The 27,019-nt window shown below is 49.5% G+C and overlaps 2 protein-coding genes across 5 annotated transcripts in view; one reads left to right on the forward strand and one right to left on the reverse strand.

The window, feature by feature from the left end:
* Window positions 1–27,019, forward strand: part of GATB (glutamyl-tRNA amidotransferase subunit B) — a 91,503-nt gene that overhangs the window by 58,387 nt on the left and 6,097 nt on the right. For 2 of the 4 annotated variants that reach the window (XR_009701130.1, XR_009701131.1), the window contains exons 10-13: window positions 1,113–1,246; window positions 8,268–8,346; window positions 14,833–14,967; window positions 16,329–17,652. Coding sequence is in view for 2 of the 4 variants with exons in the window: in XM_061192539.1 (XP_061048522.1) it covers window positions 1,113–1,246; window positions 8,268–8,346; window positions 14,833–14,967; window positions 16,329–16,457 (477 nt within the window). In the remaining 2 variants the exon portion in view is untranslated. Of the gene's footprint in view, window positions 1–1,112; window positions 1,247–8,267; window positions 8,347–14,832; window positions 14,968–16,328; window positions 18,485–27,019 lie in introns of those variants that run through there. The other 2 variants (XM_061192539.1, XM_061192538.1) reach the window with 2 other exon arrangements.
* FHIP1A (FHF complex subunit HOOK interacting protein 1A) overlaps window positions 23,490–27,019 on the reverse strand; it is a 262,975-nt gene continuing 259,445 nt past the window's right edge. The window contains exon 13 of the mRNA XM_061192540.1: window positions 23,490–24,517. Within this exon, the coding sequence (XP_061048523.1) occupies window positions 24,258–24,517 (260 nt within the window). The 3' untranslated portion in view covers window positions 23,490–24,257. The remainder of the gene's footprint in view (window positions 24,518–27,019) is intronic.

The following is a 27,019-nucleotide window of genomic DNA, read 5'->3' on the forward strand; positions in this document are numbered from 1 at the left end:
ATGCATTTGGAAACTTCAGCCTCCCAGATGTGGGTGGAACATGTTTTTATTTTCCTCATTGAAAAACAAGGGGTGGGCTTAGCCAAATTTCTTGGTTTTGCCAAATCCATCTGAGCAGGCAATGTAGTGTATAACTCAATGAGTGCCTTGGGGGTTACTCTTAGGCATAATTGTGGCAATTCCAATATTTAAAGGTGAACATGGTATGATAAAGGGTGAGCGTTCACATGTAGTTTTTTTTAAGAAAACACAAGGCGATGGGAGACGTTGATTCACCCATCAATGCTAAGCAGGCAGCTGCCATGACCCAGCACTGACGGAGCTCTAGTCACAGAGAGAACGGGCAGCGTGGCCTCTGACTCACAGAGTTGGCGGTCCACAGGGGGAGGAACAGTAGGGGCTTCTTCAAGCACGTCTGCTTGATGAGCCAACCCAGGTGATTGTTTTCACAGAGCGCAATGAGAGCCAGGTCAGCTGGGCCTCGCTCGGCTCAGAGGCCTGGCACCACCCTCCTCCCATCACGTGGTCTAAGTGGGTCACGTGCCTGTGTTCTTACTCATTTTGAAAACATGTGCAAACCGCTTCTGTCCCCTCTGGGGAAGATGTGAAGATGAGCACAGTTACCATCCACTTTTGATTTTTCAGAAGTAGAATATTCTGTTTGTTCCTTCTTGATCTGCTGCTTTTCTTACCTTCTTTTTCTAGCCATCGCTAGGAATTACAGGAGAAGACAGGCCTGGAAAGAGACAAGACGGTAAACTCAGGCTAGACATGCTGCTCAAGGATAAAGGTTGTAGGGTAGGGTACCCATGGCTGACACTGAGAGGGCGAATGCGTTTAGGGGATGTCGGATTTCATCGTCCTCTGGTCCACAAAGTCCAGGCTCTCTGCAGTATGTTCATTCCTTTGACAGAATGCTGTATAAATGCATGGTGACAGTAGTAGAAGTAGTAGAATACTTGCTGTTTACTGAAAGTGATCAGAATTTTCTGGTGACATCTCTGTGTTTGGGGAAGTACCAGTAGATGCCTCAGGGATGCAGAGGGTGACAGTTTCAGAATGCTGATCTTTCATTTTTTGGAGGCTTCATATCATTTTCTTTTTCTTTACAGAATGAAGTTGGCCTACTGGAGTTCTTCCAAAATGTGATAAAAGAAACTAGGGCAGAGCCAAAAAAAGTGACTAGTTGGGTCCTCAATACTTTTCTGGGCTTTTTAAAGCAGCAGAACCTTGCCGTCAGTGAGAGGTGAGTGGGGTCTGGGGGCGCGTTTTCCTTTGTGGTGAACTCTGTGTCCAGAAGCAGTTGACACAGGGCAGGGCTGGTGTTCTGCCCTCCTTCATCCCCCTCAGGATCTCCTGACGAGACACAGACATCCCCTGTGAATGTCAGAGTCTAAAGCTGTCCGCCATCCCCTTCACATCTGTAAGCTCATTTATTCCGATCTCTGACCGTCCACACTGTCCTTTGTACTGTGGTGGGCTGGGGTCCTACAGATGAGTAAGATGAGGAGTTTCCTACCTGCAGGGCATCCAGACTGTAAGGAAGCAGACAGTCGGCTCAGTACGATCCCGTTACACCGCAGGTGTGTTCAGGCCACCACGAATGCACAGAAAGGGGACCTGCACCGAGGCTGGGGTGTCAACCAAGCTTTCCCTCAGGAGGGAGAGCGAGGTTCCCTCAGAGACCAAGCCCTGAGGAGTTGCCAAGTGGAAGGAGGGTCCCGAGCATTCTGGACCATAGATGCGATTGTGCGACACTCAGAGACAAGAGGTGTGGTGGGCTCAGGAGGCCCAGACGCTCCAGGGTGCTCGGGAGGGAGCAGGGGAGCTGCAGGGATGGGCAGGGCCACCCGGGGGGCTTCACACGCCTTTGTCAGCAGCTGCCAAAGGCCTGAGAGCGCACGCTCACTCCAGTTTCCCTCTGGGGGGATGGGATGGAAGATGGAAGCCCAGTTGGGCACCTCTTGCAGGCGCGCCCGTGCGAAACTCCCCGTGCCTGGGCCCTAGTGCGGTGGACCAAGGTGAGGACAGTGATCTCAACCCCGCACGACTTCCGCCTCCCTCACGTGGGCAGTGGGGCGAGATGGAGTGGGGCCTTTCCACCTGGTGGGAGGTAAAGGAAGAGGGACGGGTGGGGAGGGTGCCATGTTCCTTTTGGACACGCAGGGTTTGAGTTGCCTGTGGGACAGACGTTCCCCTCGTGGGGTGACTGATAGGCAGTCAGATATATGGGCCTGCATCTGCTGGGAGGCGTCTGGGAGTGTAAATCCCAGAGTTCTCACTTGTTCAAAACTCAGCACGTGTTCATTGAGACTCTGCCCTAGGCTGAGTTCTGTGCTGAGCGTGGGGAAAGCCGGTCCGCGAGACAGACGCGGTCCCCGTGGTCCTTACAAAGCAGCGAGTTGGGTGCCCTGAGAAGGGGGAGAGAAGAGCTGAGCTCCCTGCTGAGTGAAGGGTGAGCGGGGCCCAGCAGGCCAAGTCCAGCACGCGCTCCAGGCGTGGAGAGCAGCATGTGCACGCGGCTCGAGGGGAGCCTGGGCGTGGCATCTCGGGGAAGGCAGTGCACGGTCCAGCGTAAGCGGATCGTGACCCAGCGATGTGTAGACGGTACTGGAAGCCATTGGAGCGGGTGAGAGCTGTCGGGGAGTATACCATGTGACCGGGCCTGAGACTCCCTGGACCACCCAAGGAGCATGGGCAGAGAAGGAGGGGGAGAACCAGGAACATGGGTGTCGCAGGAGCCAGAGAAAAGGAGAGTGTCAGGAAGGAGAGAACGAGCAGTGGGTGTTCATCAGGGACACACAGGCAGGTGGCGGGGCCCAGCTGGTCTGGGGGAGCGTCGTTGCTGCAGCAGCGCCTACGGCCATGGGGAAGCAGAGCCGGGGAGACAGGCGTGTGCTGACTGATACATGAGTCCAAAGAGTCATCTGTTCAGAGAAGTTACCCCTGTGCGAAGCTGGCTTCATGTTCGGCCTCTTGCTCGCAGTGTGTATGCACAGGTACCAGCGTGGCCACGTGGCCCTGTTTCACCTCCTCTTGTGGCTTCTTACCAGCCGTGACCTTGGATGAGTCACCCTCAGTGCCGTCACTGTAAATGACAGTGATAGTGCCTGCCTCCAAGGGTTTCTGAGAGGAAAACACACGGCGCCTGTGGGCCCTTAGTGTCCGTTTCCTTCTTTATTCCGTGCTGGTATGTGAGGTACCAAAACAATGCCCCCCCGCCCCGATCCCCAAACTCCCATGGCATCTGTTGCCTGTTTGTCTTTCCTTCTTGTCCTCTCTGGTTTGACCTCTCTACTCAGAAACTTCAGTCTTCACACTGAAAAGCCCGGGCCCATTCAGGCAGAGTTGATGGAGGAGGTATAGCTGTACCAGAGCCTGAAAGGATGGAGAGGACTTGGTGAAGGAGGGGCCGGGCGACATCTGTGGGGAACCAGGGCGTGGGGACGGCGAAGAAGCAGCAGCTTTGGGGAGCAGAGGGTGGAAAATGGCAGAAAAGTACAGTTGACCATATGATTGGGGTCGGGCCGGAACATGGAGGGTGTGGAAAGTTGCGGGAGTTGAGCCGTGAATCCGGCACTGGCTGTAGAGCACCCTCTGTGTGGAGCTCGTGGAGAGCCAAGCAGGACCCCGGCCCGGCCCTTAAGAAGCTCTGTGTCCTGGGGAGGACTGGACTTGTGCACCAACGCTTTTACCTCAAGGCAGAATGGGGTGCTTCTTGTTTAGAACTACTCACAGTGCGGTGCAAGCAGAGAGGGACGAGACCACATTCACCTGAAAGGCTCCCGGAAGGAGCGGTTGGAGCTTTGGGAGGAGATCTAACTCTTAGCTTTAAAAAGCGTTTTCCATGTTGCTGGCTGATTGCTAGAGTCACTGAATTTCAGTCTTGGCAGAGACCTGAGCTACCTCTGGTTCAGCTCTTTCATTTAGCAGAGGAGGAAATCCAGGCCCCGAGAGGTAAGGTGCACAACTGCTCACACTGGAAGCCAGCCCCCTGACTTCCAGACCAGTTTCTCTATATGTTGATCTGTGACATTAGGGGTTTGCTAACAACCATTTTAGGAGCTTCTACAGGAGCTGAAATTGATAAATTAGCCTGTCAAGGGAACTTGGAGCCTCTGGTATTTATACAAACAATTCGTAAGCACTAGAGTCTTAAGAACTCCAAGGGCGGCTTCACCTGGTAGCGCAGTGGTTAAGAATCCGCCTGCCAATGCAGGGGACACGGGTTCGAACCCTGGTCCGGGAAGATCCCACATGCCATGGAGCAATTAAGCCCATGCGTCACAACTACTGAGCCTGCACTCCGAGAGCCCATGCTCCGCAGTAAGAGAAGCCACTGCAATGAGAAGCCCGCGCACTGCATTGAAGAGTAGCCCCCGCTCGCCACAACTAGAGAAAGCCCGTGCGCAGCAACGAAGACCCAACACAGCCAAAAATAAATAAATAAAATGAATAAATTTATTTAAAAAAAAGAAAAAAAGAACTCCAAGGGCACCAAACTCTAAATAAAAGTGTGCTTGGTTGTTCCAAAGTCAAGCAAGGAGGAAGCTAAGCAACAGTTCTGTGCTAGAGTTTATGTAGAACAGGAACTGAACAGGAAGCGAGCTCTGTGTAGCAGCTCTCACAGTCTACACAGTTCAGACAACCATTGCCTGGGCTGCATATACCAGCCTCACCTTGGAGCAAACATTAACCAGTGAGCAACCTCGGCAGCTGGGCTAACGTTTCCAAAGCCTAGAAGGGCAGTAGCTGCAAAGCTAGCAATAGTCTCATGATGACACCAGGCAAGGGACACTCCAGAGATCACGTTGGCAGGAAGTGATTTTGCAAGTGAGCGTTCATCTTTAAAGACTTCTCAGAAGACTGGTGTTTAAAGGGTCTGGCCAGAAAAGTACTTGTTGAACTTGGCTTTTTCATTATTTTAAGTATATTGCTTTTTTGGTTAATAACTCATAACTATTCATACCAGGTTTGATTTAGTTAGGAAAGTGGAAGTTACTGATTCCGTGACCAAGTATTTCCTGGTAATATCAGGCAGGTGCAGCTGTCCAGTTGTTCACTCCAGCCGAGGGCCTGAACTTCCGGGTCAGCTGTGGGCAGCAGCTCCTGAGGCGCTAGGAAACCAGGGTAGGCCTTTGAGCTGAGAAGGGGCTGAGGCTGACAGGAGGATTAGTCCGGCAGTGTGATATGCGGGGCAGCGTCCAAGAATGGGATATAGGAGGCGGGAGCCTGTTAGAGGTCACAGCCGCAGGCCTGTTTGTATACAGCCTGTGAGCTAAGGATGGTTATTACCTCATATATTTAGAAACCAAAACAAAGACTACATGACCGAGACCAGGTGTGTCCCACAGAGCCTTAAATATTTGCTCTCTGGCACTTTCTAGAAGTTTGCCGACCCCTGGCTTAGAACATGTGTGGGGAGGCAGGAGCCCGGGCCACTCCTGGCCAGCGGGAAGAGGTGGAGAAGGGCAGTCAAGGAGGGGGAAGAGAATGGGAGGCCCAGGGAGAAGGGGTTTTCTCAGGGGGGTGCAGCAGGGTGGGAAGCTATTATGTTTGGTAACTAGTGAGGGGAGGTGATTTTAAAAGAACAGCATCTGCAGAAGGATAGGGTTGGGATCCAAACAACAAGGGCAGACAGTAGCCACTGATGCTCTTCATTGGTAAAAAATAATAATAATAATAATAAGGTCAGGCAGAAGCAAGTGACTGCAAGATCACTTGGAGGCATTGTCAAGACAGGGCAGATCTGAGCATTTGTGAAGGTGTGGGGTCAAAGCCGCAGGAGGGAGGAACCTGGCATCCGAGTAGGATGCGTAGCAGTGGCAGGTGATGCAGGCAAAAGCGTGGGTCCAGGGGGCTGTTTGATGGCAGAGGAGGAGGCGGGCACCCTAGAAAATTCTGAGCCTTCCATCAGCGGGTGACCTTATGATGCGGGAGGTGAGGGTCCGTGCTGAGCAGGGGTGTGGGAAGGAGACGCTCTAGAACAGCAGCTTGGGTGGGAGTGCCAGGCAGGGGCGCTGGGACGTCAGCGAGATGAGCAGGAGGATTGCTGAGCAGCCGCCTAGGTGTCCGTGTCTCCCTGTCTTTCTCCGCGAGCCTCTGTGTCCCATGAGCTTGGGCCTAAAATGAGCTTGGGGGTTGCGATGGGCAGCACATTTCACGGGAACGGGGGTGGCTCTGGAGGTGTCAGGGTGTCTGCTTCCAGAATCCAGGCTAGAGATGGAGTCGTGATCCCATAAGAGCTCTAGGGGACTGGGTGAAATTGGAAGGCTTGAGAGATGCCATTTACCCTCGTCTGTAGATGCACTGGGCTGGGGATGGGAGACTAGCCTTCCACGTCGGGCTCTTCTTTAGTGGAGACACACTCACGGCCCGGAAACCAGCGTGGTCTGACAGCAGCCAATCAGTAGCTTGTGCTTCTGCTGCCGTTCTGTTCCAAATCGGCTGATTTATTTATTTAACCTGATGAGGGGGGCCTTTCAAGGCCAGGGTGACAGGTCCTGATCTTTGTCATCGTCTTACTGGAGGTGAGCCCTGGCACAGCTGGAATTAGTAGACACAGTATCCCAGCCATCCCTGTTGGGGGGAAGGAGTCTGTGACACAGATACTGCTGACCTACTATGTGTCGAGCACTGTGGGTACAAGAGGGCGATTGAGAAATCCCAAGTCAGTGGAGATATTTCATAGTGAATGAAGGTCATTGGATGAAAGGCAAAGTATTTTTAGTCATGCTGTATTCTATTTCTGTCCTTCTCCGTCCTCACATCCCTTTATCATCAGCTCATGTGGGACTGGGGACCCTTTTGTTTGCAGGCTTGAGAAATCTAGTTCAACCTCAGTGCTTATTACAGGTTCTACACACAGTCTACACTCTAATTGGCCTTTATGTTTACTAGGATCGTAGAACATCCAAGAAACCCGAATTTTTAAAACAACCTGGATTCTTTATTACTTGTCAATAAGGTGGGAAGTTAGAGAAAGGGTGTCTCGATTTCCCAGCCCTCTGCCCCTCATCCTGCTGAGATTTAATCAGGGTGGTCCAGACACTCTGCAAACCTAATATCCTCTTGGAATGATCTTTTATCCATACTTCGGGATAAGCAGACACTTGCAGGACAGGGGGCTGCCTCTGTGTGTCAGCTGTCTCACGTGAACAGCCCTGTGAAGTTTCACTGCACCTGAGTCAGACCTGGTGCACTTGCACTCGGTTGGCATGGAATTCCGGGAAATTGGCGTAGGGGCTAAGCAGTAGTTTCCTTTTTACTATCTAAGAGCTTAACAAAGAAATTAATAGTGAGTGATGGGAACTGAGACTTAAACAGAAGGTGTTTTCAAGTAGTGTTAAACGTTCCAGAAGCTTTCGTTTACACAGACACACTAACGTGCTATTTATAAGTCGTTCCAGTCTATTTAAAACTAGTCCCCTCATGACCTCAGACAGATAGCGTTTCATTAGCCTAGTTGCTGTATGTGTTTAAAAGTAGTAAAACCGTGTATTTTAAAAGAAATAGTCTGTAATTCAGTCTTTCCACTAATCCTAGGCACTCACCGCCCCCCTCACCCCAGAATGTCAATTAATGACACTTTACGCGTTTGGTTGCCTCTCGGCCTTTTATATCATGGGATCTTGGCAAATAAGTCCCTTCCTAGAAGTGTAGGTATAATGAAGTCCAGGCCCTTCTGTGAGAAGCTGTTGAGAGCCTGCGGGAGAGAGCAGCATGTGGATGCCCATGAGGATGGCTGACGACGTGGCTGGTAGTCACTGCGTCCCTAAAAGACAAGCTCTTACAATTAAAAAGAATTTATATTTGCACAAAAACCCTCGAAAACTGGCCTTGTTAGCTGTTTTGTTTGAAGTAATTTTTAGGCTGATCTTTCAATCGAAAATATTTAATTACTGGGTTTTGGTTTTTTTCTCTTCTCGTCATGGTTCATGAATTTTGCAGCCACCTCCTTTTTTTGACTAATTAAACTGAGCAGTTGTCTGTCACTACAACTTCTGCCAAACTGCGGTTATCGTTGGGTAATAAAATAAAGAAAAACAACACTGGTCACAAAAATGTGTTCTATCCTAAAGTGCAAAATAACTAAATAACATAGAGCCTAACTGGCCTGTTACTTTTATTCCTGGGTGTGGATTTCATTATTCAAACCTACAAAATCACGTGCTTTGATTTTAAATAACCATAAGTGCATACACGGACAGAGTGAAATGTACATGTTTCTTCTCTCCTTTTCTTTCTCTCCTTTTTGGGGCTGCTAGTCCTGTCACACCCTCTGCCCTGGCTGAGCTGCTTGACCTGCTGGACAGGAAAGCCATCTCTTCATCCGCAGCTAAACAGGTATGTCCCCACCTCCCGAAGTGTCCGACCACCCTGCCAGCCCAGTACATGTTTTATGTGAAACTCAAATGCCATCGCTAAGTGAATTTCATCATTGAAGTATTAAATGCTTCTAAGTGCTACTTTTATACCGAGAGGTAGAAACATTTTATTTAGCAAATGAAATAAAGCCAGTACTATGTATGACGCAGGTAATTTGCTTCTCATCTTTGCTAACCAGAGGGAGTAGTTGTTTGGCTTTGCCTGGAATGTTTCCCAAACATTTGTTTATGTGAAAGGTGGGGCCCTGAAGCTCCTGGGGGCTCCGGCCTGTGCGCGTCCCCCGTGCCCTGTGTGGCCGACACTGCTCCCTGGCCCTTGTCCTCCCTCTCCTGTCCTCTGCAGCCTCCCACCCAGTACCAGGGGCTCGTTTGTCTTGTCACGTGGTTGCCCCTGAAAGTCAGTCTTCCAGCAAGAAGGGTGAGGCCAGACAGACTGCCTCCCACTTAGTAGATCAAATTTTACACACAGGCCCAGTGTGTGAAAACCCGGAAAAATAGCATCCTCATCAAAGGCGGCCTTCCGCCTCATCTCCAGCCCCACCTGACAGTCTCAGGTGGGCGCAAGGTCCCTGGAACTCAGAAAGCTCTTACAAATAAGCACCCAGAAGGATAATGAACACCAAGGCGGCCGCCTGATCTCGACTTCAGATATCACAGCTGTCAGTTCTTCAGCCAGTAACTTAATGTTATTTTAATGGTGCCTTTGGCATTTAATATTTATACATGTCCTCAGTAGTGGCAGGTTACATAGTGAAGCTTTGGAAAAGCGGCTGCTTTTGGCTAATTACGAGGCACCATGGAGCATACACCCAGCTCTGTGCTGTGAAACTGGGGACGGGAACTAATAAAGGCTCTGTTTACCCACCACCAAGTGAGGCTGTCAAGTATAGGGACTGCGCCACATTTAGGAAAGGGTTTTGGTTGCCTGGATGTCAGAGGAATACAAATGTTTATGACAGTGCTCAGCAGTAGCAGGATGATTAGATGGCCTGAGGGCAGAAGGAAACTCTGTATATACACATAAGAGCAAATGAATTGTTGCATTTGAAACCAAAGAGGAAAAAAACCTTCCCCTTCCTACTCCTCCTGCCCCAGCAAAGAAAACCTAGTGCAGATAATATGTTAGGTTCAGAGGGAAGAGACTGGAACTGCCGGGGGATGCTGACAGCTGGGTTCAGATACAGAGACATTTTTGGATTCTGTCGGCTTCCAGCGTGTTTAAAGGAGGTGGGGTGAATCCTGGCTTCTGTAAGGCAATCACAGAACCAAACTAAAAGTCTGATTGTGTGTCCCATGAGGGCATCTCCCTTACACACCATTGCCTTAGGGGATTTGCTTTTTAATTTTTCTACCTTGTTTTCTGTTTTTTAAAAAATCACTGATCTTCTGGTGGAAAAAAAATGGTATTTGTTCATTGTGACAAACTTAAGTAATGCTGAAAAATATAAAGATTTTCCAATTCTACCACCTTGAAATAACTACCATTAATACTGGGTGAACGGGACTTCCATGGCGGTCCAGTGGTTAAGACTCCGCGCTTCCATTGCAGGGCGCGCGGGTTCAATCCCTGCTCAGGGAACTAAGATTCCACATGCTGCACAGCGTGGCCAAAAAATTTTTTAAATTTAAAAAATATGTATATATATTGGGTGAACCTCATCCCAGGCAGCTTTCTGTGCATACATACAGTTAGCAGGATGGATTGTGGGCTGGGCAGAGAGGAGGTTAGAAAAATAAGGCTTTTGAAAATAAGAGGTTTTAGTGTACTGTTTTTTAGTTTTATTTTTTAAGAAGCGTACAGTTCATTGGTTTTTAGTATAGTCACAAGGTTATAACCATCACCACTATCTAATTCCAGAACATTTTCATCACCGCAAAAACATAACCCTGCATCCAATTAGCAGTTTCGCCCCATTAACCCCTTACCCTAGTCAACTGCTAATCTACTGTCTGTCTCTATGGATTGGCCTAGTCTGGGCATTTAAGATAAATGGACTCATACAATATGTAGCCTTTTGTGTCTGGCTTCTTTCACTTAGTGTCATGTTTTCAAAGTCCATCTATGTTGTGTCAGTACTTCATGCCTTTTTATGGGTAAAGAATATCCCATCGTGTGGACAGAACCACATTTTGTCTACCATTCATCAGTAAGTGGACACTTGTGTTGTTTCCTGGTTTTGGCTCTTATGAATAATGCTGCTGTGAACATATATGTACAGGGTTTTGTTGGCGCATATGTTTTCAAATTTCTTGAGGCTGTACCTATAGGAATGGAATCTCTGGGTCATGTGGTAATTGTATGTTTAACATTTTGACGACCTGCCGGACTGTTTTCCAAATGGGCTGCACCATTTTACAGCCCCGTCAGCAGTGTGGGAGGGTTCCGGTTTCTCCACATCCCCGCCAGCCCTTGTAATTGTCCTGCTTTTTGATTGTAGTCATCCTAGTAGGTGTAAAGTAGTACCTCATTGTGGATTGATTTGCATTTCCCTGATGACTAATTACATTGAGTGCCTTTTTTTATAGTCTACTGTAAAATGTAACACATAAATGTGTTATAATTAATTTTTACTGAATCTGACAGAGGAATCCAAGTAGGCCTTAGGTTTTAGAAACCCTGTGAGGCAGAATGACTCTGGTTCCACTGGTTACTGGTGTTTCCTCTGACAGAACTGGAAGAGGTCCTACTAGTGATTGAATAACCAGAAGATGAGAAAGAAAGTTGACTGAGAAAATGACTCCTAAGGATGACAGATACGCAGAAGGAGTCATCCTGCCCTGAGAACGTTCTGAACTCCAAAGACTCTCCCACTTTACGTCTAATTTATTATTAATCCACCTCTCGCCATCCGGCTCTCCCTTCCATGATTGTCCATTATTTTCATCCCTGACACGTTTCACTGCCCCTTCCCCCCAGGTGTCCCAACGGTGCTTCTGAGATTTACAGACCTCACCCCCTCAGCTCCCTGGGCCCCAGGGGAGTTAAGAGGTTGCTGCCATGAGGCAGCGCTGTCTTTCAGAAACAGAAACTCAAAGATTATTTATCATCGTGAGCAACCTCCTGGTAACTGTAGACAAAAGCACCCGGGCTTCTCTCACAGGATCCGGTTCTGTCTAACGAAGTGGCCCCTGTCTCCTCCCCTCGCCAAGGACAGGGCACACCAGACTCCCACCTGCAGAATCACAACACCCCTGCAGCTAGCATGCCAGGGTCCTGAGCCTCTGGGGACTCGGGGGCCCCGGGCGTTGTCCAGACTGCTGGCAGGCCAGGGCCCAGGGGAAATCACGCCAGATGCCTACGTGTCTCCTCGGTGCGAGCCTGGAGTAGGTGCAGACGGTCCACCGTCTCCCAAGGGTTGTCCCTCTGCTGCTTCCTGTGGGACCAGGCTGGACTGGGATTCCGCAGAGAGGGAAGTCGGATTTTAACACGCGAGTGTGCCATGCAAGCAATTTCCTCTTGTCTACATTGGGGTCTACTTTAAACAGAAATCACCAAAAACGTTTTAATGTAGAAAATGTTATGTCGTGCAGTAAAACTTAGGAATGATTTGATGTCTTTTTCTCCCTTTTAGTGCGTCAGTTCTTTGCACATTTTCCTGTGCCCTGCTTCTCTTAAGGGCCTAGATTGATGTCTGTGCCTTTCTAGAAGAATGACCTTTCACGATACTTGCCTTTGCCCAGAGGGGCCCCCTCTCTGTCACTGCTCCCTCCCTGCCCTCTCCCTGGAACAGGTCTTTCCGCCACCCTCTGACCCTGGAAGCCCCAAACAGGCAGGGACAGGCCAGGAGCCTGTGTGCTCTCCTTTTGTCCTTCCCTCCAGATTCCTTAAAAATAGCTTTAGCTAGAGAAATGGTTGGGTAGTAGTTAGGAGGGCGTGTGCTCGGTCACCAGGAACTGAAGCCTGAGCTTCCACCCCATGCGTCAGAGCCGGCTTCGGTGGTCGGGGTGTGATCGGGGGTCCCCAGCTTGCAGTACTCCCTACCCCGGTGGCCATTTATTAACCCAGGTGACCGGCCCTGCACCAGGACCCCCTTGTGATGTGGTTTGTCTTGGGTGAGCAGCAGCAGGCCTGGCCAGAAACAGTTGTACTTCGATAGCACTTCCCAGGGTGGTGATTAAACACAGACAGAAGCTGAGGACTTATGCCGCAGCACGAGGCTGGCAAGCACAGAGCCACGATGTCTTCAGCCAGGAGGCCAGGGGAGGCCGCAGAGTCTGGCCTGGAGGCGGCTGGGCCCCCTTTAGTGGCTCCCACCCTGCTGGGCTACAGCCAGGAGGGCACTATCTGTGCCTTAAATAGGAACAAGCAGAGGATTGGATTCTGGAATCCACTGTGTCAGCCCAGGGGAGCTAATTTGGGAAGTGAGTAAGCTGATGTGTTCTAACTCTCGGAGTGGGAGAGCCCTGCAGCCACCGGGCATTTGCTCCTGGAGGCTGCTGAGGTGTGCTTCCCTAGGTCACTCCTTGGTACCCCTCCCCACCCTCTCAGGGAGCAGCCAGCCTCTCTGCATGTAAAAGCATCGTCCCAGCATTGTCCTGCTTCTCCTTCTGAAAGGTGTGGTTTGGCCTTGGTCCCTGACTGCCTCAATTGCCTTTATTCTTGTTATTTTGGCCCCAGCAGATCCAACCAGTGTTTGGGCCTGTCGGGTCCCAGCTGTATTGGGTGCCAGGCAAAGGCTGACCCCTGGGCGGCCAGCTCAGCTCTGCACTTGCAGCCACAGTGGCTGCAGGGGCCTGTGACCACCAGGCGTTCAGCTCCTCCCAGGCCTGGGCTGCAAGCAGCGTCCACACCTGCCGGGCTTTCCTGTAAAGAGTTGCTGTGTAGATTCTCATAAGGGAGACCTTGCAGGTGATTTCTGTTATGAGCCAGGGATCTGATCTCTCTTGAGATCTCCATTCTGTCTTCCTGAATGTTGGACACTCTCAACTAGAAACTTTTTTAGGAGACTCTGCAGATGAACAAAATAAACACTGGTCAAAATCTACCAGTAGGGGGTCATTTAATTAAATCATGATGAATATTAGATTTTTTTTGTTAATACAAGAAAGTACTTCTGTAATCAGTGAAACAGAAGCAGGTTACAAATTGTATATGTGCTGTGATCACAATTATGTTACAAAACAGAAAGAAAACAATGGAAGGGAAAATACCAGAATACTAACATTGGTCACCTTGAGGGGATGGGAATCGGGTAAGATTTCTCTTTGTCTTTTCTGTATTTCCTTCCTTATTTTCTACAGCGAACACATATTAAATTTTATAATTAGGAACAATGTTTTAAAATTGTAAGTCTTATTCAAGAGAAATAAATCTATCAGGGAAAGGGGGCAGAGAAGCTCTTCAGACGCTGAGTCTGATCCGCATCACAGATTGTCTGTTCTCCGGTTCCTGTGCTGTGGGCACGCCATCAATGCATCCGCTGAGAGCAGGGGAGGTTCTTACCCGCTGTGTGCCCTCTCTCCTCAATGCCTTTCTCATTGTCGGCTGAATACACATTTGAAGAATTGAGTTGGAGGCACTTATGTTCAGTATTTTTCTAAGAGCGGGGACAGGCCTGCGTACGCGGCCAGGGCTGTGTGGTGGTCACCAGAGTGTGCCCTGTGGGGGCGCTTTCGGAAGGATGCCCCAGAGACGCCTCTGGGCCACAGTCACCGTGGGCGCCCGACAGCCGAGCTGAAGGCACACTGCTCCGGGCAGAGGGGCTCCTGGCTGGAAAGTGCTCAGTGCTGACTAATGGCTGAGATGGAGGCTAACGGGATCCCCTCCCCTTCCAGCTCACACTAGAGAAACAGGCACTGTGGAAAACTGCCCTGGGACACCCCTTCTTTACAAATGTCTTCCTTTTTTCCAGCTTTATTAAGTTTGGGAATTGGTTATTTTTTTAAGTAGAAAAATACCCACACCGTCAACTGCTAATTATCCTAGCCAGGTTCGGGGCCACATCCACCTGTGGGGATGGATGTGGTAAGCCTTGGGCCCTGAGGATTGTGATTTATGTTTTTCGTTATTTTTCATTCTGTATCTTCATTATGGGCCCCTCGCTCGCCCCCTCCCCGAAAAAACTCCCATTTCCCAGCAGAGGCCGAGTTTTCATGACCCCTCTAAGTGCAGTGGTTCCCTCTTGCAGCCCGTGTGGCCCCATCCTTCACCAACATGTCACCGCAATTAACTGATTCAGTGGCACTCCCGTCAGTAGGGGCCCTGTGACTGATCATCTTCTCACACTCCCCGCCCTCCCTGCTGTGCCCTTGGAGTCGGCGAGTGGGGATGACCCGTCTCCGCCAGCGTCTCCACCGGCAGGGTCTCGGGCTCTGTTCTGAGGGCGCAGCTCAGCGTGGGGAGGCCCCGGGTGTGTCTGCACGCGGCTGGGAATTCACTGACTGCTCTTCCACCCCAGCAAGTGGAGCTGGCCGAAGAGCTGACCCCACCCCTCTCCGCCCGCAGGTGTTTGAGGAACTGTGGAGGAGTAAGGGCAAGACCCCAGCACAGATGGTTGCAGAAAAGAAGCTTGAACTGATGCAGGATGCAGAGGCGCTGGAGCAGCTCTGCCGCTCCACACTAGAGGCGCATCCTCAAGTGGTAATTAGCCCCGCGGGGGAAGGGGGTCTTCACGCGCAGCGGCAGGTGGGCAGGGGGTCGCCGGCAGAGGCCCAGGGCCAGGGCCACCTGAGGACTCAGCCAGGAGCCCCTCTGCTTCTCCCCCTTGCAGCCCAGCGGTGCTTCCTAATAACGGTTGGCCCGGTTTCATCAATAATCCCCCAGTTATTTTTGTCAGTTTTAAGCTAGAATCAAGAGATGAGATTAGGTGACTGTTGGAAAAATACAGCTTTTCCTAGAAGGAAAATCCCCCTCTGGAGCTTAATCTCATGGAGTTTCGGTTGAAGGGGGTGTTAGCAAGTTTCAACCTCCCAGGCCTGCGGCCCTCTCCCAAGGTTGCCGAGCTCTGCTTTGTAAGAGGACCTCTCTATCAGGAAGCAGCAGGCAGCACTGCACAGGGGCAGAGACAGGGAAACACTTCAGTTCCGTGCCTTTGAGAGCTGGGAAGAAAGGCAGAAGGGAACATTATTTGTAAATTACGGAGAAAATCCTTGACAGGAACATAGCTGGAAATCAAGTCATTCTGTGTTCTGAGCGTAGAACAAAATAGAAGAGCTAAAATGAGGAGCATCCCTCCCTCCCCAAGTCTAATCATATTGTCCAGAGATACTTTTCAGTGGGGAATAAAATTGCTAGCCTCCCTTTCAGAATGATACCCCCTACCCATCAGCTTGCGGGGACACTAACAGCTCTGTAAAGAGCTCTCGATAAGGAAAATGAGCTTGCGCAGGGTCTCGGCAATCTCCATCTTCCAGCCTCATCTGGAGTGACTGATAAAGACACACTTTTAGTTTCAGACTCAGAATGCAGCACCGCGTGCAGATACTCGCAGACGCTGTTGCCGATCAGAAGCAGGAGGTCGGGCTGGTGGCCCTGACGCGGTGGCTGTTTGACAGGCACTCAGCGCCCCCTGCCCCGGCCCTTCCGGCCTGCCAGCCAGCCACTCCCCCACCCAGATGCTCGGGGAGCGTTGCCATCTCGTGGCTTTGTCTTCTAGCAAACGAGCTTCTTGGCAGGGAGTGGGGGGAGGAGAGCCCGCTGAGCCCTCCGAGGGTCGGGGGCTTCACAATCCGGCACCCGGGTCCCGCGCACCGAATCCTCAGCTGTGACACGTCACGGCCCTCCTCACTCCCTTTTAATCAGGGGATGGGCTAGCAGACACCTCCTTTGCCAGGAGCCCAGAAACCTCCTCCGAAGGTCACCCCCTCCCCTTTTTCCTTTTCTCATTCTATATCTAATACAGAAAAAAGAAACTGAATTTAAGTTTCCATAAACGTAAACTTGATTTAAGATTTTTAGGCGAGAGCCTCTGTTTTCTCCTCTAAAACAATTTGTCTTTAAAGGTCACAGATGTAAAGAAGGGAAACCCCAGGGCCATAAACAAACTGATTGGGTTGGTCCGAAGAGCGACTCTCGGCCGAGCGGATCCGATGGTGATAAAGGAGGTGCTAGAGAGGCAGCTGTCGTCGTGACGGCTTCGGGTCCCCTTGCCACGGCCAGGCTGGAGCCTGTGCGCTGACGTCCTAGGCCCCAGCCAGATGCTCCGCCCGACCTGCGCCTTGAGGTGCCACCTCCACGCAGACCAGGCCTGGCGCCGTTGCTTCATCGACATCACACGCTTCCGGGGGAGGTACAGCAGTGGTGAGAAACAGCACGTCCTAGTGTGCAGTGACGCCGAGCTCAACGCCACATGCTCTTTCAGATACTGTCACCGCACTAGGAACACGTTTCATTCCGCAGGTCCCTCAACAAATATTTTTAAGCCCATGCTAAGGGCCAGGCGTTGTTCCAGGTGCTGGGGATTAACAATGATGAAGCGAGGCCGTGATCTGGATGCGGTCTTTTGTTTGGGGCGCTCTCAGTAGTCTTAGTACCATTAGCTGTGTTCTCCCATCCACTGAGGAAAAGTGATGTTGCCCATTCAACACCCAGGGATCCCAGAAGGCAGAGGTCTGAGAATAAATGATTTTTTTTTGGTAAAAAAGACAACAGAAGTTTTCAAATAAATTTAATGAATAAAATTTATACTGAAATATCACATAAAAAATTAACTTACACGTAGAAGATCGGGCAGTGGACAACCCCCCTCCCTACCCTCAGTCCGAAAAGTTTTAAAAGGCGAAAAAAAAGCTGTAACATTAAACTGACTTGTTTTGCCTGGAAAGAATAAGATGGTAAGCTAGTAAATCAAAATCTTGACCTTTAATGGTAACTGTGGTACAGTTAACAGTAGTCCATGGAGGCTGTGTTGCCCTCACCCCTGTTCTCGTGGCAATAATACTATTTCTCCGTTGCACTGGGGCACCCCTTTGTTCACTGCACGCCTTTGTTACCTCTGACTCACAACACTAAAGACCAGTTTTGCAAGTGCTGTTTTTTAAAAGCACATGTCAAATAAACTGTGACATAAAAGAAAATCTTTGGAGGCCCTGATTTTACACTGACTTCTCTCTTGTACTAAGAAGAGTACAAACATTTCCGTCATGAATGGTGCTCCAGTGGCAGCTGGGGACCCGGAGGAGAGCCACCAACTTAGCAGCTCATGGTTCCTGGTTGCAGATGATCGCTCAGGACTTTCCTAACTAGGAGTAAAGAGAGGACTGCCCCTCTTCCCAGCCAGAAAAGCAGGGACCAGTCATCTGGCTTATTTCAGACAAGCATGAAGAGGTAAGGTTTTTTTAAAAACTAACTTTTTAAAAAATGAGTGACTTAGAAGTGTTAAGAGAATACGGTACGTTACATCACCCAGGAAGCCGTGTGCCTCTCGCACATCCCATTGCAGTACTGAAAACTCCTGGGCCTGACAGTAAAATACTTTCATCAAACCTCTTTTCGAGAGAGAAAGGCAGGGCCAGTCCCCACCCCCCCAACCCCATAGCTCCTGAGTCTGGAATCTGGCGGGATCATGATTTTGTAAGAAATGATAAGATTCAGTTTTGTTTTACAAACTCCATTTTCACCAAAGGTCTGGCTTCTTGGTCATCAACCCTTACAGAAAGCACTGGACGATCTTTCCAGACCATTTTAAATCAAGGGCTTACTTAAGTGGGGTCTGGGGAGGGGCGGGGACAGCCAGATGAAGGCCATTTACCAACAATATCACGTCATATGTAAACCGTCTTATGGACTGATCATTTCAGGAGAAAAATGCCATTGCTGGGGTCGGGGGTAGAGGGAGGGCGAAATGGGTAAAGGGGGTCAACTATATGGTGGCAGACAGAAACTCAGCCTTTGATGGTGAATACACTGTAGTGTATGGAGAAGTCAAAATATAATGTTATACACGTGAAACATATAATGTTATAAACCAGTTACCTCAACACACAAAAAAGCACTTGATCTTTACAATGCTAACTGTCATCCAGCTCTGACAATTGCTTGTTGTCTTAAAGGCCCACTTCTGAAATCCTAAAAATGAGATTGTGTTGTTATAACTGCTAATAGAAAAAAACATATCAAAGCACAGCTCAGATATCTTACTTGGAACCTGACTAGATATTCAAAATATATGTTTATCTAACACCCTAAGAAATTCACAAAGTATGGCTCTACTTGTAACTGGGCTTCAGTGAAATACAATTTTAAATACATTTTTGCATGAGTGTGAATTTAGTCTGGTTCTCTGTTTGCTATTCAGGGGGAAATCTCATTAAAATGTATGAGTTGGCGCCATAGGTGTAGCCAGTGCCATCTGTCATTGGAGCCCACACACCTGGAGGCTGGGAGGGCAACGTGCTGGAAGACTGGCTCCCCCGGGTGGGCCTGCACCAGCTCGGCCTGGTCAGGCCCAAACCGGGTGCCCTGTGGCTTGAGGAGGAGCTTGGTTGGTCGGCTGGTTCTCGGGGGGAGGGGAGGAATGGAGGCCTCAGCACTCAGCATGCTACCTGGCACAGGATCAGTTTTTAGCAGAAGTTCATTAAGTTTATGAAACAAAATTAACGGACAACCTTTTGTGGGAGTCCCTCTGTATGAGGGGTGGGTGCTGCCATCCACTAGGCTTTTAAACTCTGGGTCTAGGAAGGAGCTTCTTGACTCTGTCCAGGCTTATGCATCAAGGTGAACTTCTGTTCCCATCTTTTAAGATGTAGACAACCCAGGGAAAAAAACTTGTCATTATTTATACCAAGTTAAGGATGTTTTTAGCTGAGCTCCCTCCTTCCCTTCTTTTTGGTAATTATGGCTAATCTGGAAGAAGGCTATGAATTGTTTTCAAGTAAACACTCTCCTAGAGCTTTGCGTTGGTTGGTTAGTTCAATATATAGCTTACGGCCAGGACCCACAATCCTATTGTATTTTTCATGTCTATTGAATTTAGCCACATCATTTCAAGGATTCCACATAGGACTATTTGAAAAAAACCACTAGATCTATATGAAAGGCCATGTTATTTACCCACCACCAAAAGCAGCATGGAAATGGCTGCCATGCCTCTTCAGCAGATTTTAGACAAATTGCATTTGTGGATTATTTGTGAACAGAGCGGACCCTCGATGGTGAGATGGAAAGTGCTGATTGAAATCCTCTCTTGTTGTCTCCCTTAGTCAGACGTCTTAGCAAAAATCATTTAAGTAATATTGTCAACACCAAATAATCTCTTTTAAAATATCTGCAGGGCAAAAGGGTACCTCGTTATAGGTGGGCCTTTTCTAGACTTGTCCCAATAAAAAGTCAGCTGCTGCCCTAAGCAGCACAGACTTCTGCAGCCTCAGCTCCATGAAATGCATAATCTGGCCTAAGAGCTGCCATAACCCTTGTCAGGTTCGGAAAGCACACAGTGAATCTAAGGTTCCCCAAAGATGCCTGAAATATGTATGGAACGCATGCGGGCAGACCCTACTGGCGGCCTTGTTCCTTGTGTGGGTGACAGGAACAAAATTCACAATGATGACTGGACAGGGAGGGGCATTCCCAGCTAAAATCGGCTCCTGTCTTAGGATTCCAAGTGCAGAGGCCGAAGAACTTTGCCCCTGTCCCTCTGGGCCCTACAAAGCCTCAACGAAAATCTTTCACTGAAGCCCCCGTTTATCCAGTTAATGAGCTGCCAGGATGATCTGTCCTCCAAAACAAGTAATGGCCTAATAAACGCCTGAACATAGAGAGGATTTACTGAGGCAAAATTATCTCGAAAACAATTCTTAGTCTTTTGAGAGCTCTTTCTAAAGTGTTAGGTTTATGATGGTCATTCAAAAAGGAAAAAAAAAGTCAACTCCATTTTCTTAAAATGTTTCCTCCGTGATGTGATTTAAGAATGGAGTATAAACCGGTTTGACAGTGTTCTGTCGTAAGCTGTTATCTGATGGAGAATGAGTGTTGTGTGATTTACAGTCTGATGGCTGAAGCGAGAAGGGGCCGAGAATATCTTCTTAACGACTTAAAGCGTTGTGGCCTCAGCTACAGAGGGCTGCTGTTCGGGAAGAGCTAATACCGCAAGGCTGGCTGGGACACGAGGTGAGCCACAAATTACCCCGGCCTGGCCAGTGACTCGAAGTAGCACATGCAGTAATAGCTGTCCCGCAATAAAGTGTTTCATAAAAATGGCCAAGCGTGCCAGCCATTTCAGTAAATACATGGCTGGTAGTTAGCAATTACATTGACCCATCCCTGCGTGAGAGCTGGGTGTGCGCAGCAGACATTCACTGTCACACTGGTGACACGTCCCACCCCCGCCGGGGCCGCACTTACCAAGGAGAGCAGCCCAGGCACGCTGACCCACGTTCAGAACGGGCAGCCTACCCACAACCCCAAACCTCTGAACACAGCTGGAAACCCACCCACACTGACGCTGGCAACCAGGCTGATTCAGAGACATCAAAAACGACTTTCAACCCCGAGTACCATGGGCTGCCCAAAATGAACAGGTAACCTGAACAGTCACGTATCCTGTCTCTAGAGTCTACTCATAAGAGGATGCTCTCCTGACAACACCCTGGACCCCGGATGTCTTAATGGATTGAAAATCAAAAACTGCATCAGACCCAAGTAAAAGCCACTTGATGAGGAAAAGGTACCCCTGAGGACCCACAGAAGAAGTGAATGTGTCCTCCCTACACGTGACAGAGACATCGATTCCAACCCCAGCTCGTCAAAGTATTTTACTAAGTCAAATGGGGACGATTTCACAATTCCTCTCAATACCGGGGAAGGAAAGGAAGTACCTACTAATAAAACCACATCTCTGATTGGTTACTCCAGCATTCCCATTTCATGTCTGGGAATCTGTAATTCACTCCATAAAACTGTATTTTAGGCTAAACTCGACCTGGAATCGCTTTCAAATTTTAAAAACAAACGTTTTTAAACATTTGGCCACTTCCAAAAATCAATTTTAAGTATCCCAGTGCTCTCCTATATTTTGAACCACAAAATCCACTCCACCTAGAACTTTACGTCAGACTCTGAGTTATGAATCAAGGTGAAGGATGCGATGCGCCAGGAACCGGTGACTCACCTCTGCTGCCCCGGGCCACCAGGCTCGACACAGCGACGCCAACCTCAGGGGCTGCACCAAAGCCCGTGTCCACTGAGTCCTGGGGGCCTGTCGCATGCAAATCATCCACGCACTGGCACATTTTAAAGCATGCCAAGTATCGTTCAAAAATCTTTCCCCAAACTCATGCAAAAGAGATTTCTAAGGGTGTCACCTATTACTTTATGACTAGAATATTCTACTTCATTACCGAGATTTTTCCCATCAAGGAATTCCCATCGCCACCCCCTGCTGTTCAGTATCTTCCTGTCTGCCTAGATCAGTGTTCATTCCTCCAAACCCCCCAGGATTTGTTCTTCTCCTATTTTAGCTTCCGGTTTCTGCTGTGTTCCCTCTTGCATGTCCACACCACCCCCGAACCATCCTTAACCTAACCCACCTGGCTGTTCCCCTCAACTGCATGGGTTCACCAGTTCCCTAGAATATATTTCCAGATCCATTTTCTGACTTCATTTTGAGAAACCCTGGACTCAGTACTCTGGTGGAGGGCTGCAGTGGTTTCAGAAACCTGAACTGGTGTCCACCTCCAAATAGATTGGGTTGTCATGTGGGTTTGCTACCAGCACCCCACCATGGGAGTTAGTTAATTTTCCTGTCTCTCACCCCACACCAGTCATCTCTGTCCTCCTTTAAAGCAAATCTACTTTTTTTTTAAGTACCTACTTAAAAAAATACTCTTTCCCAGATGATGCCTTCCACAAAGGGGACTGTGGTTTTCTATAATAGAGCAACATGGACTCAAGGAGAAGAATCGACACCATCACCAGATAATGGAGAGACGTGGAAATCAGACCAGAAAGCTGAAGAATATGGCTCTCAGACGTGACTTTAGCATCTTATATACCTGGTGAGTCCAAACTGGAAGATAAATACTTGTGCAAAACAAAGTTGGAGGACAATACAGTACAGCTGAAACTCATCTTCTGCTCCTCTCTCTCGGTCTCTGAGCCACTGACTTTTCCAGTAGAGAGAGACACTTATGCAAATACAAGTGGATGTCGGGAAGCCAAGAGCAGGCCAGTCCGCTGGGCCTCGTATATTCTGGCTGCTGCACCGCAGCCGGGCAAACCATCTTTCAAGACAAGTTTGAAGTCAGAAATGTACAACGAATCACTATCTTTGGTTCCTTGCCTAGACTTGGAAGCACCGCGAAGCTGGGCTCCTGAGAGCCACCCAGCCCCGGCCAGAGCTCCTGAGGCTTCATTCCAGGACTGGCTCACTCGCTTCAAGATCCGTGAAACACAAAAGGCAGCCTCAGCTCTGCAGCGTCTCAGATGTGCTTCTCTCCTCCACGCCCCTCCTGTACTAGGGCCTGATTAAAACCAAACCAGTGCTCCTGAGGCACCACCACCAGCCCTGTGACTGCCCCCGGGGCTCAGCAAGATGCCCGCAGAAAGAACAGAGAGACCCGGGGCCTCCAATTTCCTTCCAAACGGGGCGGAGGTGGGGGGCGGGGGGGTGGTCCATCCTGCTTACGTGCTTCTCACCTGCCCACAGTACAGGAGAGTGGAATCTAATATCCATGAATATCAGTCTTTTATTGTCTCGTTCTTTTTTAGCCCACAATTATTTTGTGTGTTTGCCCCTCTCTCTGTGGTAGGAGACCATGGCTCTAAGTATAATTACACCTGGCAGAGCAGGCTGCAGAGCAGAGAGGCACTCATACATCACGGTGGGGCCTCCTAATGAACCCCATTACTCAGAAGGCAGCGTTTCTGTGTGGAGTGAGGCCCCAGCAGGCACTTGGCTTGGCGGGGCTCCCCGCGACCTGTTTGCCTTTACATCCTGGTTCCCTAAGTGGCTGTACAGTTCCTGTTTCTCTACAAAGTGCAACATATTAGAAAAAGCAAACAGATTTTAAAACAATTACCAAGGTTTGTACAGATTGTATTTAGTTTACTTTTATCCTTTCCCCCACGCCATACCCCTCCAAAAAAACCCACTTATGAGATAGACAGTTTCACAGATGAATCAGTTTGTTTTTCATAAAACACTTAAAAAAATAATGATGGTTGTCTTCTTACACAAAGCATATACCACGCTTTGTTCATCACACTGATCAAAGTCCTAAAAGCCAAAGTAACATTTTGCATAGGCATAGTTCATTTTGTGCAAATCTTACTAAAATAAGGCTATTTTCAGTGTTTAGGTAGTGATATACTGAGCAGAGAAAGCCCTCGAGCAACAAGAACATTTCCCTGCATTCCAAATTCTCTCCAACTACATCTGACTTCCCAGGCAGAGAGCTGAGACCAGTGGATTTGCCTGCACTCTAAGGCAACACGTGTTGGGCGGAATACAAGTCTTGGAAGTAAAATGCAAAGGGACGGATGCTGTGTGCTTGTGTGACGGAGGCAAGAAGGGCTCCATCTTTATTCTTCTCTTTATAAGACGGAAGCCACGACGCAGAAGGCCACAGGGGCAGGTGTGCGTTCTTGCGTGCTGTTGAAGGGCCGGCCTTCTGAGGTGGGCACCTCCAGAAATCACTGACTCCCGGTGTTCGCTGGGTGTGATCTAAGCTGCAAGCTGAGTGACTCCAAGGGATGGGAGAATAAGGACCAAGAACTCTGTGGAGGAAAAACTGAGCCAAGACTTAGATTCTAGGGGGTACAAGGTGGGAAGATCCGGCTGGGGAGAGGAGGTGCACAGAAAACCCCCCTCCCCACGTATCAAGTATCGTCAGGAAGTCTCAAAGTAGAGGTGTCTGTAAGCAGCTTTGCATTTAACGTTCAGTCAAGACACTAAAACCTTAAAAAAACAAGAACCTCTATGTGAAAAGAAAAAGCTAACAGTGACTGTCATCCGAGTCGCCCAGGATCTTGCAGCAGAGAATGGAGTGTTCCTGGGCCAAGGCAGCCAGCTCCTTCAGGAACTCGGGGAAGAGGGCGGCTGCCAGCATGGCGTCCCGCACGGGCAGGGGCAGGCTGGGGGGCGCCCCGGCCGCCTTGGCTCTGTTTGTCAGGAAGGGCTGAAGCACTCGTGGGGGGCCATCCAGGAAACTCCTGCCGCTCCCTGTCCTGGAGGCGTCCTGAACGGGATCTGAAACTAGAAGGAAGACGGCCATGGTGATCCTCCAGAGCCCTTCCCGCCCACCCCTTAAATGAAGTGTGTGTGTTGGGGGGGTGTGGAGTGGAGTGTCTCATGCAGGTTCAGCTCCCGCTCTGACTAGAGTCTCAAGACACGGCCCCCAGTCCCCCCCCCCCCGCCCACTCCACTCTGAGACACACGGATCTGCCCAGATCAGCTCCAGCACTGGACATGTGACATGAGAGTTAGATCCCAAATCCTGTAGGAGGACCTTCATGTAGAAACTGTGGCAAGAATATAGGTTTATCAAGAACCCTCCCCGCCCAGGGCGTGGCGAGGGGGGAGAAGGAAAAAGGCACGTCCTGCGGCCGCATCAACCAAGTGAGGACACAGGTCACTGCGATGGTTATTTAGGGGCGTCCAGGGGCCCCACCCGCTCTCCCGGCCTCCCAGGGTCGGGGTGACCGTCCGCCCTTTGCCAGCTGAGCCCTGACCACCCGGCAGAGCTGCAGGAGGCCGCCTGGGTTACACACACCACGCCCTGCTGTCCGCAGCCCGGGCTCCGGCCTCCTGGGCTCCCTGCTGACCCCCAGCCCCTTCTGGCCAGGACTTCCAGCCTTTGTGGAGAATAGAATGGAAGAAGGCTTTTAAAGGCTGGAAATAACGGAGAGGAAGCTGGGTGCTGATAAGACCAGACTGGGAACTTCCCGCCACCGTGGGCAGCTCGTGGCAGCAAGTGGCTTGGACCTTCCCTTCAAGGAAGGTTTCCAGGAGTTTCGATTTCAGTTTCAAAAATGTCGGTCTAAGATGATATGAACCAAACTTCAACATACCCAAGTGATTTGCATTTTCATATCAAATCAGTTTTACCAATTAAAATGGTTCAACTTTCCTAACTATTTAATTCCTGAAGCTCTCCGGCCTTCACATTGACAGGAATTATTTATGCCTTCTTCTGCCCCCGACTCAAACCGACTCATTACTCCTTATAAATCATTATATTCAAGCTCTTCATTATTTTGGCTGGTTTGTAGAATTCAGTCCCATTTTTCAACACTCTTCTCAGAGTGTCGCTTAACTGTGGTACTAAAAATTCTTGACATTTATAGTGCTTTCCACATCTCACTACTATCGTCTTTAGTGTTAAAAAAAAAAAAAAACTTCCGCTTTACTGCTTTAAATATCCTTTTAGATTAAAGCTTATCACAGTTCATGCCATAAAGAACTGGAGAAGTTGTTGAGAACCTGCTGCTACCTTTCAGCAGAAACTCACAATATGTCTTGACAACAGAGTGAGTACGAAAGTGTTGACCTTCCTGAGGACACTGCCACCAGCCTTGGGGGACCAGGCCTGAGTACCTCCACCCCAGCCCTCCAGCACTGCGGCACCCGGCTCTCCAAAGGGCCCGGCGAGGCTCACCCAGGAAGCTGGGCTGATGCCGCAGGGGATGGGACGCTCCGGGCACCAGCCCCAGAGCCACACTGCTCGTGCTGGTTCCCCCACCTGGCATTCCCTTGCCCGTGTCTGCACACCTAAACCTCACCAGGCTTAGACTCTGCCACTTACTGGCTGAGCGACATCAGGCAAGTTGCTTTACCTCTCTGTATTTTAATGTCCTCATCTGTCAAAATCTCACGGCTGTAAGGATTAAGTGAGTCAATAGGTGTAATGTACACAAGGACCTCTTGGTAAGTGTCAGCCATCACACCACCACCGTCAATTCAGCCGTCACTGACTTTACAGACCACTCCCGTTTCCTGCCCTGGAAGTGATCCCCTGCTCTAGCCTCCCACTCATTTTATTTACCAACTGGGGCTTGCAGTGCCCTTCAGACTTGTGTTGCTGTTTATGTTCTTTCTCCTCTACCAGGCTTTCAGGTTTCTGAGAGCTGAGCCCCTAAGTGATGTGTCCTTCATGGCCCCTAACACGCTTCCTCATCCACAGAGGAAGCTAATAAACATTTGCTGAATGAACGAGGGAAGGGACCGACCAACGTCAGGTCCTCCCTATACCTGATCTTCCTGGAGCTGGTTCATTTCCTCATCTCCGTCTTTCTCTTTCAAATTCACTCCTCTTTTCCCCCAAAAGGGCTTTTGTGGATCGTTTATCCAGCTCGATCCATGAATTTAAAAAGTGTCATCGCTTAGGCTCATTTACCCAGCTTGAATCTAAGAATCAACACTGTCTTCGCTAATGAAGGCAGGCGGGCGCCCAGGGAGGGAGACGGAGGGCCAGCAGGGAAGTCCTGGCAGTGGTTCTGTCCCGTCAGCGTGGGACTGGCCCTTCCGTGAGTCAGACTCAACTCAAAGACAAGGAGACCCGAGTTATGGTCCCTACCTGGCAACTAGCTAATCATATAACGTCTCAGTTTCCTTTTCCACAAGATGGGGATAATACCTACCTGGCCCCCTTCTAGAACCAGAGATCAGTGAAAGGACTCTGAATACAGGTAAATACTAGAAAATACCACCTCTGTGGCTTGAGGGGAAAATGAAAAGACTCGCAAGTAGCTCAGCCTC

Source organism: Eubalaena glacialis, chromosome 5 (assembly GCF_028564815.1).
Source record: "Eubalaena glacialis isolate mEubGla1 chromosome 5, mEubGla1.1.hap2.+ XY, whole genome shotgun sequence".
NCBI lineage: Eukaryota > Metazoa > Chordata > Mammalia > Artiodactyla > Balaenidae > Eubalaena > Eubalaena glacialis.